This window comes from Myotis brandtii, unplaced genomic scaffold, assembly GCF_000412655.1.
Source record: "Myotis brandtii unplaced genomic scaffold, ASM41265v1 scaffold112, whole genome shotgun sequence".
NCBI classification, from domain to species: domain Eukaryota; kingdom Metazoa; phylum Chordata; class Mammalia; order Chiroptera; family Vespertilionidae; genus Myotis; species Myotis brandtii.
In genome coordinates this window covers 7,032,399-7,048,210 of record NW_005353838.1, presented here as the reverse complement: position 1 = coordinate 7,048,210, position 15,812 = coordinate 7,032,399, and the positions used below count along the sequence as shown (strand labels likewise).

At 40.8% G+C, this 15,812-nt stretch overlaps 1 protein-coding gene across 1 annotated transcript in view; it reads left to right on the top strand.

The window, feature by feature from the left end:
* The first annotated feature begins 13 nt into the window (after positions 1-13).
* The window catches only part of CIR1 (corepressor interacting with RBPJ, 1), a 31,858-nt gene continuing 16,059 nt past the window's right edge, over positions 14-15,812 (top strand). The window contains exons 1-7 of the mRNA XM_014546056.1: positions 14-181; positions 6,061-6,155; positions 7,685-7,758; positions 8,215-8,225; positions 8,314-8,378; positions 8,757-8,805; positions 9,968-10,085. Coding sequence (XP_014401542.1) covers positions 110-181; positions 6,061-6,155; positions 7,685-7,758; positions 8,215-8,225; positions 8,314-8,378; positions 8,757-8,805; positions 9,968-10,085 — 484 coding nt within the window. The 5' untranslated portion in view covers positions 14-109. The remainder of the gene's footprint in view (positions 182-6,060; positions 6,156-7,684; positions 7,759-8,214; positions 8,226-8,313; positions 8,379-8,756; positions 8,806-9,967; positions 10,086-15,812) is intronic.

Genomic DNA, 15,812 nt, shown 5'->3' with positions numbered 1-15,812 from the left:
GACCCCGGAAGTGCCCCGTGCGAAGGGAAGCGCAGTTCCGGTTAGGCGGCAGAGTTTGTTTACGTTGCTCTCAGACCTAGCGGCGGCTTTCTCCAGCTCAGCCTCCAAGATGGGGAAGTCTTTCGCCAATTTCATGTGCAAGAAGGACTTTCATCCCGCCTCCAAATCCAACATCAAGAAAGTGAGTACGGGGAGCCCGGGAGGGTGCTGGCCCTTGGACTGGGTTCCCAGGGCGTGCTGGACATGGGAGTGCTGGTGTCTCTTGGATCCCTGGGACAGTCGCTTCTTCGCCAGGCCCAAAGCTCTCGTGTTCTTGCCCCTTCACCCCCGCTGAGAAACTTGTTGACAAAGCTGGCCCTCGGGTTTAGGCGGCCAGGTCTGCTCCGTCGACTCTGTCTGCAAGAATGTAAATCCATAAGATCTGAAGATTGATAGAGTTCCTCATTCCTTTCCTCAAGAGATTCTGGATTTGCCTTTTCGAATACCAGGATCGCGGTTTCGGAGCGCTGCTAAACTGTACAGAGAAAACTTACTATTTAAGATAAGGTAGATCTTAACGTGGAAATAAAGTCAGCCCCTTGCTTCCTCTCTTTATCCTACCCGATAATGTAGTATCGCTCCGATGACCTCGTTGAAGTTTGGCTTTTCAGTGATCAATTATGTGTCTACGAGGCGCAGTGAAGAGAAACCGTGCTCAGTACTATAGCAGTGGAAAGGAGAGATGACGTAGGAAGAGTCTGAGCATTGGAATCAGGCCTAGATTCTAGTTTTTCCAGCACAGTCGCCTTTAGCCCTGACACCTTGCACAAAATCGTTCCCTCATTCCAGTCTCCTAATCTATAAATTAGGAATGATCATTGTCAATTGCTTTGACTTGTAAAATTGGTATGAGGGTTAAATAAGATGGTTTAGATAAAGGCTTTGAAACAAAGTTCCACCTAGCACTGTGTGTGCCCACCATCTAGAGGGAGTGCTCAATAAAATATTAATTTTCCCTACACATATACTTATTCTTAGCCTGCTCCCAAATACAGAGTTGCATTCTTGGCCTATGCCTTGCTTACTCTATATGCTTCCCAAGCAGTCACATCCAAATTCATAGTTTTAACTACCCCCTCTTCACTCATGACTCTCAAATCTACAGCCCCAGGTGTCTCCCCTACCTCAAAACAACTATATACTTAACAATTTCATCTAGGTATCCTACAGGCATCTCAAACTCAACATATCTGAAATGGAACTTATCTTTCATCCAAAATCTGCTCTTCTTTTTATACTTCCTATCTCATATGAGTAGGAAATATAGGTAGTAACAATCCTTCACCCAGTCATCCAAGCCAGGAATTCAAGATTCATCCCTTTCCCATAACCCCTTTATCTAGTCAGCAAATAAATTCGATTGGTCTTACCCCCCAAATATCTCTTGAATCCTTCTCTCCTCTTTGTCACTATTGCCTGTATCTTAGCTTAGACTCTCATTATCTTTCACCTGGACTGTTATGTTTCCTGACTGATTTTTCTGCCTCCAGTCTTGACCCCTTTCAAATCTGTTCTCTACATAGTCATCAGAATAACTTTTATTTCACAGCTTTACTGAGATATAACTTACATACCATAAAATCACCCATTTAAAGTACACAGTTTAGTGGTTTTTAGTATATTTATGAATTTATGAATCATTACCACAAACAATTTTAAAATATTTCTGTCACCCACCCCCTCAAAACCCATATCTGTTAGCAGTTCCTCCCCATTTCTCCTTAACCCTCCCTCTTATCCAGCCCTAGGCAACCACAAATCTACTTTATATTTCTGTGGATTTACCTATTCTGGGCATTTCATATAAGTCATGAAATATGTAGTCTTTTGTGAAATAATTGCCTTTTTCGCTTAGCATAATGTTTTCAAAGTTTATCCATGTTGTAGAATGTATCGATATTGCATTTCTTTTTATTCCTGAATATTCGATTGTGTGGATATGGCACATTTTATTTGTCCATTCATCAGTTTATGAATATTTGGGTTGTTTCCATAGAAAAGTTTTTTTAAAGCAAAACTCTGATCTTGTCCCACTCCTTATTAAAATACTACAGGATTAAGTCCAAGTAATCTGGGTCCAGTTTATTTTTCCTTCTTTGTCCCCAATTGCCATTCTCCCAGTTCAGATTTTATATTCCAGTAATGTCAAACTACTTAATTCCAGTTTTACACCTTTGGGTCTTTGAGTTATTTCCTCTGCCAGTAAAATCTTGCCCTTGCCCTAGCCCTAGCCGGTTTTGCTCAGTGGATAGAGCGTCAGCCTGGGAACTGAAAGGTCCCAGGTTCGATTCCGATCAAGGGCACATGCCCGGTTGTGGGCTCGATGCCCAGTGGGGGACTTGCAGGAGGCAGCCAATCCATGATTCTCTCTCATCATTGATGTTTCTATCTCTCGGATGTCCCTCTTCCTTCCTCTCTGAAATCAATAAGAAATATATATATTTTTTAAAATCTTGCCCTGTTTTTTCCTTGGCAACATTCTGATCCTCTTTAAAAACCTGTTTAACATGTATGAAGTTGCTTGTGTACAGGGTTATTTATTGCAATAGAGTTTTTAAAATATATTTTATTGATTTTTTTTTTTTTTTTACAGAGAGGAAGGGAGAGAGATAGAGAGTTAGAAACATCAATCAGCTGCCTCCTGCACACCTCCTACTGGGGATGTGCCCGCAACCCAGGTACATGCCCTTGACCGGAACCGAACCTGAGACCTTTCAGTCCGCAGGCTGACACTCTATCCACTGAGCCAAACCGGTTTCGGCAACAATAGAGTTTTTAATAGCAAAAGATTAGAAATTTTTTAAATGCTCATTAGTGCAGCAGGAGATTGGTTCAATAAATGATGATATAGCCCCACAATAGAATGATGTTCAGCTCTCTGCCCCACCCCCACCCCCCAAATACAAGAAGGCTTTTTATTCACTGATCTTGAATGATCTCCATGGTATAGAATTTTATTTTATACATATTCTCTGTGTGTATATGAACATGTGTATGCAATATATGTTACCATATATGAAAAGAGTGAGAAAAAAAAATGTGTGGCCCTGGCTGGTGTGGCTCTGTTGGTTGGAGTGGCGTCCTATACACAGAAAGGTTGTGGTTTTGATTCCCTAGTAGGGCACATGCCTAGGTTGCAGGTTCAGTTCTCGGTAGGGGTACATTCAGAGGCAACGGATTAATGTTTCTCTCACATCGATGTTTCTCCGTCTCTCTCTCCCTCCCTTCCCCTTTTTCTAAAATCAATAAACATATCCTTAGGTGAGGATTTTAAAAAAAGGATTATGTATGTATGTTTGTTTTATATACACAGGGCGGGGGCAAAAGTAGATTTATAGTTGTTTATATGGAAAATAATATAATTAAATAATAAGAATAAACTCTGTTTTGTGTACTCACAACTGTAAACCTACTTTTGCACTACCCTGTATATCCTTTTGTGTATATGTGCATTAGAACATCTTTGGAAGGATATAGATATACAAGAAATAGATAACATTGGCTACCCTTGATTTAATTTGAAAAAATAACTTTTTAAAACCAAAAGTTGCTGTAAAGTATTCCCTTATACCAGCCTTCCTTCCTGGTCCCTAATGTTAATCACTGTCTTATTCTATTTTGTTATCTTGTACATATTTCTGTTGTCCAAATATCAAACTTTATTGTTATTATTTATTTATATTATATAATTCATGTATTTTTTTATTATACAGAGCTTAAAATTACAGAAAAGTTAGTATGGTTTTCTATTAGCAGATTCTGAGCATTTTGAAGACAAGAATGTGCTTTATTACTTTTTATTCCAGTCCATAATGAATACTCAATATGTGTTTAAGCTCTCGAGCAATTCAGACAAGTAAAATAACCTTATGAAATCTAAAGCAAATAAATGGTAGTCATTCTGTCAGAAGTGATATGTTATTCATTAGATTGTTATTAATATGTTATTCTGCTAGGCGTTTCTCTTTTGCAACTGTTTGTATTTTAAGCTACTGTGAAAATTCCAAACATGTACCTTTTTTTAAAATATATTTTTATTGATTTCAGAGAGGAAGGGAGAGGGAGAGATAGAAACATCATTGATCGGCTGCCTCCTGCACACCCCCTACTGGGGATCGAGCCCGTGAGACCACAACCCAGGAATGTGCCCTTGACCAGAATCGAGCCTGGGACCTTTCAGTCCACAGGCCGACGCTCTATCCACTGAACCAAACTGGCTAAGAAACAAACATGTACCTTTTACTGCCTATCCTAAGTGTACGTTTTTCTTCTACATTGGTAAGTGTGAAGTCAGTGGAAGAGACGTCAGGAACTTATACCAAAATAAATGTCTGGTATATTCTGTCCCTGAAGGATTCTTTTCATTTTGATTTTTTGCTTTTATCTCCATGCTAGGGGCCCAGTGCACAAATTCATGCACCTTGAAAAGAACTGTGGGCCGCAAGGCTGCAGTGGGCACAGGGGTGGGTCTTGGCCCATCCTCCACATCCCCGCCTGGCCCCTCCTGCTGCGGGCCCCAGTCCCATCTCTGCTGGCAGCCCCACTCCCACTGCAGCCACTCCCATGCGCTGATGGCGCCAGCCCTGCTCACACCCGCTGACGGCGCAGAGCAATTGGGGCCAGTGCCAGCAGCAGGTGCAAGCGGGGCCGGCGCTGTCAGTGGGTGTGAGCAGCAGCTGCTGCCCCGATCGCCCCTAGGGAGCAGGGGTGGGTAGAGAAGCCCTGAGGGGCGATCAGGGCCAGCAGCTACTCCTCCCACCCGCTGACGGCGCCGAGCGATCAGGACTGGCACTGAGTGCCAGCAGCCGGTGTGAGCAGCAGCTCCAGCACTGGCAGTGTGCGAGTGCTGGGCGGGACTGTAGCGCATGGGAGCAAAGAATTTTCAGTAACCACCAGAGGCTCGCCCCCATGACAGTGACCAGTGCCCTGCCGTGGTCTGGCGCCCCCGCTCACCTGCTCCACCATCCTGCCGCTATGTTCCGCGTATGCCCCCTGGTGGTCAGTGCACGTCATAGAGACCAGTTGTTTGGTTGTTCCGCCGTTCGGTCTATTTGCATGTTAACCTTTTATTATATAGGATAGGATTAACCTTTCTTGTTCACATCTCAAGCTGTGTCCTCAGCACTTTCCTATCTCAGCACTACTAAAATACTAATAACTACCTTTTTTTTGCTCCTGAAATTGAAAAATGGCAGTCTTGTCCTACATCCTCCTCCCCATACTCATCTGCCCTCACCCATAGTTAATTATAATTTTATCAAAGTAAGTATTTGTCCACAAATTTACCTTCTTAAAATTAGCTTGTTGGAGAAAAAGTTTGACTTGTTTTTGTTGAATGGTTGTTAAATACTTTGTCCTTTATTCTAAAGGTGATAGGAAGGCATTGGTACCTTTTAGGCTCAGGAAGTAACATGGTTAAATATCCTTGCATAAGCTGTGTGCGCTTTTTACCTTCACCACTGTTATGGTTTTGAGAATTTCACATAGGGACACATTCAACCTGTGCTGTTGGTGCCTTTGAGACATCTGACACACCTCTCTCTGATCTCTTTGTTTCCTCTCTTGTTTCTTCCCTTTATTCTACAACTATCTTTTATTTCATTTCCTTTTCTTCCTCTTCCTTGTCCTCCATTTTTCCTTTCTTGCTGTGTCAGTGGCACCCCTGGGCATTGTTTGACCCTACTGGTTGTACCTGTGTGTTTTCTAGTCTAGACATATTACATGTGGAGAGATGGTTATTCTCTCTGAAATAATACAGGGACTGAGTGCAAAAAGCTGTTGTTTCAGGTGCTCAGAGTAGTTCTCAAGTTTGACATTTTTGCTTGAAATTTTAGTTCTTTTGAATGGTTGTATTTAAGGACTTGCCCAAAGACACAAATCAGACTTTTCAGCTGTTATTTTGTAATGGTGTCATTATGACCAAAGTAGATTATATTGTAAACTATATACAATAGCATTTGATATTTTATTATAAAAGAAAAGCAAACGTCCTATTTTAAATTTTTTACTTTATTAATTTAGGTATGGATGGCAGAACAAAAAATATCATATGATAAGAAAAAACAAGAAGAATTAATGCAACAATATCTTAAAGAACAAGAATCGTATGATAATAGGTAAGAAATTCCATTATACTGGTGATTTTATTTTTTAAATTTTATTATTTTTTAAAATCCTTACCCAATGATATCTTTTTATTGATTTTTAGAGAGAGAAAGGAAGAGAGAAAGTAGTGGGGAGAGAGAAAGATACATCAATGTGACAGAGAAACATGGTTCGGTCACCTCCCACATGTGCTCCAACCAGGGATCGAACCTGCAACCTTTTGGTGTATAGGACGATGCTCCAACCAGTTGAGCCACCCAGCCAGGACAGTGCTGGTGATTTTAGAATAATCAATTGCATGAAAATGATCCCTTACTGAATTATATATTAAGTTAGCCTTTTTGAATTGAATGTCTTTTTTTTTTAATATATTTTATTGATTTTTTACAGAGAGGAAGGGAGAGGGATAGAGAGTTAGAAACATCGATGAGAGAGAAACATCGATCAGCTGCCTCCTACTGGGGATGTGCCCGCAACCAAGGTACATGCCCTTGACCGGAATCGAACCTGGGACCCTTGAGTCCACAGGCCGACGCTCTATCCACTGAGCCAAACCGGTTAGGGCTTGAATTGAATGTCTTAAGGATAGGATTCTATTCCCTCTGAACTATCTTTACTCTTATATTTGTAGATGGCCATTTACCCATAATTCACATAAAATATATTGATGTGAGCATATATAGCCTATGATCAAGTTCCAACTGAGGCAAAGCTTAGAAGAACAATAAAAGTTTAACACTCAAACTACTGACACCTCTCACAAAAATATTTCTTTAAAAGCTTATTACAGATCAGTGCAGTGAGAGAGCAGAAAAGATGTTCAGGAAACAGTCAATAATTGAGTTAGACCAATAAAAAGAGTGTGGGTGGAAAAGTAGGTTTACAGCAGATCATAGTGCGGTTATTCTTTATCTTTAAAAAACAGTTACTTTTTTTCCTTGGTACTTAATTAATATTTGAAGCTATGCAAATATCCTGTTTTTCCTAGAACTTTTGCCCACTAGTTTTAGCATTTATTGGTGCTAAATTTAGCGTTCACATCAATTATTACTGTGGTTTTCTAACGGTGATTTTCTCTTTCTCTCATTCCCGCTATATATTTTTTAAATATATTTTTTAATTGATTTCAGAGGGGAAGGGAGAGGGAGGGAAAGATAGAAACATCAAGGATGAGAATCATTGATCAGCTGCCTCCTGCATACCCCCTACTGGGGATCGAGCCCGCAACCTGGGCACGTGCCCTTGATTGGATTCAAACCTGAGACCCTTCAGTCCTCAGGCCAGTACTCTATCCACTGAGCCAAACCGCTATATTTTTTAATTTGAATTCCTTTTCCCTTTCCTCATTTATTTATTTAGTCATTTATTTTTATCAGTGTAGACTCATAGATATTTCAGATTTCATCTAATGAGTGAAGTAAAGTTTTGAAACTATTACAATACCTTAATTCCCTTAGAATTTTAAAGGTTGAGGGACAGTTATTCTGTAATTTTTTCCTCCTACATAAAATTGCTACCCTTATGTCTTATTTTTATTTAGATTGCTTATGGGAGATGAACGTGTAAAGAATGGCCTTAATTTCATGTACGAGGCCCCACCAGGAGCTAAAAAAGGTACTCACCTCATTTCTTTTTTTAAGTCTTTGATATGTTTGCAACTAAAAGTTTGAGAACTGTTATGAAAGTTGCTCTTTATCTTTTAAAATGGCTATTGTATAAATGCTGTAATCAATAGAATAAATACTAAAAATATTTGTCTATAATCTAGTTATATTTCATGACTGGTCCTTTGGGGAGGAAAAAAATCTCAACATCAGAAGTGTGTTTATTCTTTTATAATTTATGTATATATCTTTAGTGAGATTACATGCCTGTTAAATATGATCTCTTACTTAATTTTGTTTTTTATCCTTTAGTGATTTGAATTTTATCTTGTGAAAGAAGAAAAATGTCAAACCAATAAATTCTTACATGTTATAATTAAATATCATAGTATAGTATATGATAGACTTTTATGAAGTTTTTAACTTGCTCTACCTTTTTCCCCCGTGTTTTTGATATGCAATCAAGAAAATAAAGAGGTAAAGTACTATTTACTATGCTTGAATTTACTTGCAGTAGATTATAATTTTATGAAAAATTGAAAGACTTTTTAATGAATGTTTTCAGAAAGAAGAAACAGAAGGAGAGACTGAATACAAATTTGAATGGCAGAAAGGAGCGCCACGAGAAAAGTAAGACTGGTTTTCTTTTAAGATAAAATACATATCATTCAATTTATCTGATATCCCATCTTGTATTCTTTTTTTCATTCACTAAAGGCATCTAATACGAAAAAGTATTTTAGGTGATTTGTTTTATGCAATTAATTTGCCTGATTATAGTCTTTAGTTTTATTTTACTTTTTCATTTTTTAAAAAAAAATTAGACTGGACACTTAATAACTAAGTGGTGTTTGGAAATACTAAATAGATTTTATAGTTCTATATAGTTATTACAGTTATACATTTTGTAATATATTTACTGGTAGAACTATAGAACTTTTTCAGGATAACTGCTGTTTATTAAATTATTCTTAATATTGTGTTTGCACATTTTTCTCTACATAATAGATATGCCAAAGATGACATGAACATCCGAGATCAGCCCTTTGGTATTCAGGCAAGTGACATATATTTTACTCTGTAAGAATATTTTTTATCTAGTAAATACTTTACGTTGTAGTCCAAAAGGTATTTAAGCTGAAAAGGAGTTCTATGGTTTCTATTTGTATCAGAAAATCGAAGGACTAGAGGAGAAAACATTAAATGTAATAGATTGATGAAAGATAGAAATCAAAGTTTTATAGTGAGGCTTATAATGACAGTGGTCTCTGCAGTTTTCAAGGAATTTGAAGAATTAGCTCAAAATTTGAGAATTTAAGCTTAAGCCATGACATAATTATTTTTTGGAATTTTATCATTCTTTCTTGGATGACATTGTTTTATTGCCACAAAATAAGAGTCAAAAAGAAAAAGATAGCCCTGACTGGTTTGGCTCTGTGGATAGAGCGTCGGCCTTTGGACTCAAGGGTCCCAGGTTCGATTCCAGTCAAGGGCATGTATCTTGGTTTCGAGCACGTCCCCAGTAGGGAATATGCAGGAGGCAGCTGATCGATGTTTCTCTCTCATCGATGTTTCTAACTCTCTATCCCTCCCCTTCCCCTTGTAAAAAAATCAATAAAATATATTAAAAAAAAAAAAAGAAAGAAAGAAAAGAATAGAATTAGCTTAGTTTTTAGGCAGACTTTATAGTAAAAGATTTTAGTATTTATATTAAACTAGAGGCCTGGTACACAAAATTCGTACACTCGGGGGAAGGCGGGGGGTCCCTCAGCCCGGCCTGTGCCCTCTCACAGTCCGGGAGCCCTCGGGGGATGTCCAACTGATGGCTTAAGCCCGCTCCCTGCGGGGAGTTGGCCTAAGCTGGCAGTCAGAGGCTCCCGCCACCACCGCCACTGTGCTCATCATCCATGAGTGGCTTCTGGTTGAGCAGCACTCCCCCTGTGGGAGCACACTGACCACCAGGGGGCAGCTCCTGCATTGAGTGTCTGCCCCCTGGTGGTCAGTGTGCATCATAGCAACCAGTCGTTCTGCTGTTTGGTCAATTTGCATATTAGCCTTTCATTATATAGGATTATAAAATATAGTTATGGAGTCTCTTTCTCTGGAAATCTTTTTAAAATTAGAATAATTTAATTTAAAATCTACCAAGGAGTAGGGAGCCAAATGTTGGTTAGATTCTTAATATTTTAATAACCAAAATAATGTTCACTATTTCTCAGGTTCGAAATGTGAGGTGCATTAAATGTCACAAATGGGGTCATGTCAACACAGATCGAGAATGTCCTTTGTTTGGTCTTTCTGGAATCAATGCAAGTTCAGTTCCCACTGATGGCTCAGGTAAGCACTAGATATGATTTGTTTGTTTTAGAATATATACCAAGGACAAATAAGAAAAGATCAAATAACATTTTATCTTTGGCTTGGGTTGGGCTTTTTGACTAAGGCACAATCCCAAAATATGATGGTCAATAGGAAACTATGATCATGTGTTCTGAATTTGAAAGGCAGTATATTAGAATTGAATTTAATGTTCCTAGCCAAGGGCCCCTGTGAAAGACATTAAACATAGTTTATCAGGTTAGTAACTTAAATATAGCAGGAAGAAATGGTTATTTCTATATTTATGTCCTCCTGAATTATAAAAGTAGATTGGTCTAGAAGCCTCAGCAGTCACCTTAATTCAGAGATAAAATCAAAACTGAGTTTAGCTCTAGCCAGTTTGGCTCAGTGGATAGAGCATCAGCCTGTGGGCTGAAGGGTCCCAGGTTCAATTCTGGTCAAGGGCACATGCCCGTGTTGCAGACTCAATCCCCAGTGTGGGGCATGCAGGAGGCAACCAATCAATGATTCTCTCTCATCATTGATGTTTCTATCTCTCTCTCCTTCTCCCTTCCTCTCTGAAATCAATAAAAATATATTAAAAAAAAAAAAAACAAAAAAACTGTTAACTATGTTAAAATTGGTTTTTACTTAAAAATTTTATTTGCCTTTCTGCATATTGTTGTCTACTTAAGAAAGATTAGTCTAATTTGTTTTGTGTCATTTGGATTCCTTTTATAAAAGGATATTAAAACAGAAGTTTTAACTTAAATTTATCAGTGCCTTGTTAGGATATTATTGAAACAGCCACACTAATCCAACCATAACTCATAATAAATTATAATAGAAATTAACTTGCTTAACCCTATAACATTACATAAGTCATTTCACTTTTATGAGCTTCAACTCTTCATTTTAAAATAAGGATTTGATAGTATCCTTACTCAAGAGGTATTCAGCATTTTTAAAAAAAGATAACTTATATGAAACCCAGTATATAGAACAGATAAAGGCAGAACGGCTCTATTGAAGCAAATGCTCTGGGCATGAAGCCCCGTCCTCAGTTCATCTAGGCCTCTAATGCACCTCTTTATACTCCCTGTGGCTTCCACTATCACCTCAGAGCCCAGAATTCACCCTCAATCAGCATATGACCTTCAGCCTCTGTTCTATAGCTAGAGATCCTGCTTCCTTCCAGCAAGCCAAATGCAGGCTTTAGGATTCAAGATGCCAATTCTCATATTAGGAGTTTAGAAATTTGATTCAGTGTCAAGTTTGACACTATTTCTTTAATGGTGTTATGGATGTCAGATGGGTAAAAGAAGTACACAGATACAATATTATAATTGAGTTTTTTAAAATCCTTACTATTTTAAAAAAGATACAAGCCACATTTTAAGTAAAGGGAAACTATTTGCTCAGTGGTGAGAGAATGCTGATACAGACCTTGATCTGAGAACCTCTGACAAAAAGAATATCCCATGGATGCCACAATGCAGGTATCTTAAAGCCCACATACTGATGCTCCTTGCTCCCCTGCCTCCACACACCCACTTGGTGAAAGAAAGGTGAGAGGCCTCAAAAGAAATAAAGCCCTGCCATAGCTGGTTTGAAAGGTTGAGGAGTCAGTTCCAGTCAAGGGCACACACCTCAGTTGCAGGCTCAATCAGGGAGCATGCGGAGGACAACCAATCATTCTGTCTCTCTCACATTGATGTTTCTCTCTCTGTCTCTCCCCGTCCCACTCTCTCTTAAAAAAAAAAATGAAATCAATTGAAAAGATATTCTCTGTTGAGGATTAACAAAAAGAAAGAAAGAAAGCCCCAAAGAAATACGGGGGTGGAGTAGGTCATATATGAAGAACCCATTGGCTCACATATTTCTGACCACTAATTTTAGTCACAGGAACCTGTTATTATATATAAAAGGTATATTCTGTTTTCTGGAAAGGGTTGCATCTTTCTCATCTTTTCCTTCACTCCAACCTTGTGGTGCCCTTACAATTGCATATTTCCTGTGTTGGATAGGGGTGGGTCAGTGATAGTAGCTGTCTTTGTTCCTTGGCCTCATCTTTGATCCTGCTTCTGAGAAAATGAGTAGGATAGACTCCAGACTTAGCCCTTTATTTAGTAATCGATTAGAACTGCTTTCTCTTGAGTCTATATTAGAAAGTCTGTTAACCACAAACAAAAGAACTTGTGCTATTTAATTATCCTATTTTTAAGAGTATTGAAAACATTGAATTCAGATATAATGAAACTAGATTGGCTCTTCTTCAGCCATGAATTTATGCTTATTAACTTTACAATAACTCAATCATTCATTTTATGCAATCAAAGTTTTTGTACCCCACTTATGGTGGGGTTTTACTGTAGAACTATTCTTCAATCAAATGAACTTTCTCAAAATAAGTGAATGAAATGCTCAATTCACTCTAGAAAATGCTCAATTTTTTTTTTTTGCTCCTGTCAAGTTTTAACACATGTAACCACCCTTGAGTGAAAAGTATTACCTTTATTGAAATACTAATATTAATATATTAATATTCCTAATATATAAAATGTTCCTTCAAGTCAAAAGATGAACAAACTCAAAGGAGCAAAGGACATAAATATTGGTGGTTTACAAAAGGAGGGGTTCAAATAGCCGTTACAGCCATGACATTTTCAACAGCATTAATAACCAAATAAATGGCCCTCGCTGGTTTTGCTCAGTGGCTAGAGCGTCGGCCCACAGACTGAAGGGTCCCAGATTTGATTCCGGTCAAGGATGCCTATGTACCTCAGTTGCAGGCTCCATCCCCACCTCTGATGCTGTGTGTGTGTGTGCGCGCGCACAGGAGGCAACCAATCAATGTGTCTCTCTCACATCCATGTTTCTTTCTCTGTCTCTCCCCCTCCCTTGCACTCTCTAAAAATCGGGGGGGAAAAAATATCCTCAGGTGAGAATTAACAAAAAAATAATAATAACCAAAGAAATTAAAATAAAATAATATTATCTTTTTGCCCATCAAATTTGGTAAAGTCTTAAAAGAACTTTACACCCAGTGTTGGAGCAAGTGTGGTAAAATTAACATTTTAATCCACTATTGATAAATTGGAGCAGCCTTTCTGAAGTCATTTGATGATATGTATCAAAAGCCTTAAAAACGTGCATATCCTTTTACCTAGAAATTCAACATCCAGGAATTTATAAGAAAATGGTAAGGTAGTTGCTTAAAGATTTATAGTGGTGAAATATTAGAAACAACCCTAAATGTTCATCAGTAAGGGTAAAATAAATTCACTTATTTGACAATTATTTGTGGAGCACTTACTCTGTGCCAGGCATTTTTCTAGGTTCTAGGAATACAATATTAAGACAGAAAAGGTCCTTACTTTCATTGTGTTGGAAATGACAAAAAATAAACTGATAAATAAGAAAATATTAAGTATTTATAAGTTCTATGATAAAATTAAATTGGATACTGTGATAAGAACTGAATGGGGAGTAACTTTTAATTAAGTGGTGAGGAAGGGCTCCTCTGAGGAAGTGATGTTAAACTGCGATCTCTAAATGACAGGAAAGATGCAGCTTGCAAGATCTGACAGAAGAGCATTTGGCATCTTAGGCAAAAGGAACAGCCTTCCACACAGTGGGAACCATAAGTTCAGAGAGGCAGTGTACTAATTGGTGAAGAGCACAGGCTATGGAACGATGGGGCTAGTAAATGCCTGATTTGGATCCTCTGCTCTGCTGCTTAGTAGTAACTTTAAGCAAACTACTTAACCACTCTGTGGGGTGTAAATGTGAGAACAAATGTTGGTAAATATCTAAGAATATCTCAAAACACTAAACTCTATGATAAAATTACTAGAGGCCCGGTGCACGAAATTTATGCATGGGGGGAGGGGATCCCTCAGCCCGGCCTGCACCCTTTCAAATCCAGTACCCCTCAGGGGATGTCCGACTGCCTCTCGCAATCTGGGACTGCTGGCTCCTAACCGTTCTCCTGCCTGCCTGATCGCCCCTAACCCCTCTGCCTGCCTGATCGCCCTAACTGCTCCCCTACTGGCCTGATAACCCCTAACCACCTCCGGCCGGTCGTAGGCACCCGGGACCCGGGCTTCCCTCCTTCTGGCTGGCCACAGGAACCCAGGACCCGGCCGGCTTTACCCAGGCCAGCCACAGCTGCAGGGAACTGTGAGGGGGCAGCTTCACTCAGGCCACAGGTGCAGGCGCCCAGGACCACGGGGCAGGCAGCTTGTCCCTCTCCTGGACCGCAGGTGCAGACACAGTCGCTGGTGCCCGGGACCACAGGGCAGGCGACTTGTCCCTCTCCCAGGCCGCAGCCTGTCTGGTCCCCATTCCTCCCTCGCAAGCTCATTTGTGCCAGGCTGGTCCCCATTCCTCTCTCCCCAGTGTTGAGTGTCTGAGCCGTTACAGGGTGATGGCGTGAGGGCGTGGTGACCATTTGCATATTAGCTCTTTATTATATAGGACTAGAGGCCTGGTACACAAAAATTTGTGCACTGGCGGGGCGGGGAGGTGTCCCTCAGCCCTACCTGTGCCCTCCCACAGTCTGGGACCCCTCGGGAGATAACCACCTGCTGGCTTAGGCCCACTCCCCAGGTGGCAGATGGCAGGCCTGATCCTGCAGTGCCTGCCCCGCCTCCCCGGGTCGCACATGGCAGGCCCGATCCCGCGGTGGGGCAAGCAGCGGATGGCGCTGCCCCACCCCGCCTGCAGTATGCAAATTTAATGGCCATCTTTGTTTGGGTTAATTTGCATACTCTTCTGATTGGTGGATGGGCGTAGCGAAGGTACGGTCAATTAGCATCTTTGTCTTTTATTAGTGTAGATGATAAAAATAAGTCAGTGATTTTTACCATCTATGATACCACACAATATGATCTACACTAATAAAAGATAAACATGCAAATTGGTGTCACTCCGCTACACCAACAAGCCATGCCCACCAGCCAATCAGGAGCAAGTATTAACCCAACCAAGATGGCGGTGGCCACGGAGCTGGAGCGAGCAGGAGGCTTGGGTTGCCCCCAGCAATGGAGGAAACCAAGCTTCCCGCCCACCCTGGCCAGTCCTGGTCTCCGCTCAAGGCTACAAAGTTTCAATTATAGAGGATAAATAAATCCCAGATACCTGCTTCCCTCCGCTCAAGGAGGCGCTGAAAAAAAAGAAAAGAAAAAAAGGAGGGACTGGGAGCTTGGGTCGCCGTGGACCATGACCAGCCTGCAAACAGCCATTAGCCCCTCACCCAGGCTGGCCAAGCACCCCAGTGGGGACCCCCACCTTGAAGGGGCTGTGGCCAGCCTGAAAACAGCCCTCAGCCCCTCACCCAGGCTGGCCACACCCTCATGGGGTGAGGGTCCCCGATGGGGGGCTTGGCCAGTCTGCAAACAGCCATCAGCCCCTCGCCCAGGCTGGCCACACACCCCCAGCAGGGACTCTCACCCCATGGGGGCGTGGCTGGCCTGCAAACCACCACAGGCCCCTCACCCAGGCCGCCCCATTCCCCAAGGGAACCCCCACCCTGATCCGGGACATCCTTCAGGGCAAACCATCCAGCTCCAACCCTTGCACCAGGCCTATATCTATACTGATAAAAGGGTAATATGCTAATTAGACTGGGAGACCTTTCAGGAGACCTTCCGGACGTTCTTTTGGACAAAGCCATGGTGGCGGGGCTGAGGTAGAGGCAGTTAGAGGCCAAGAGGGGAGGGCAGTTGTGGGTAATCAGGCTGG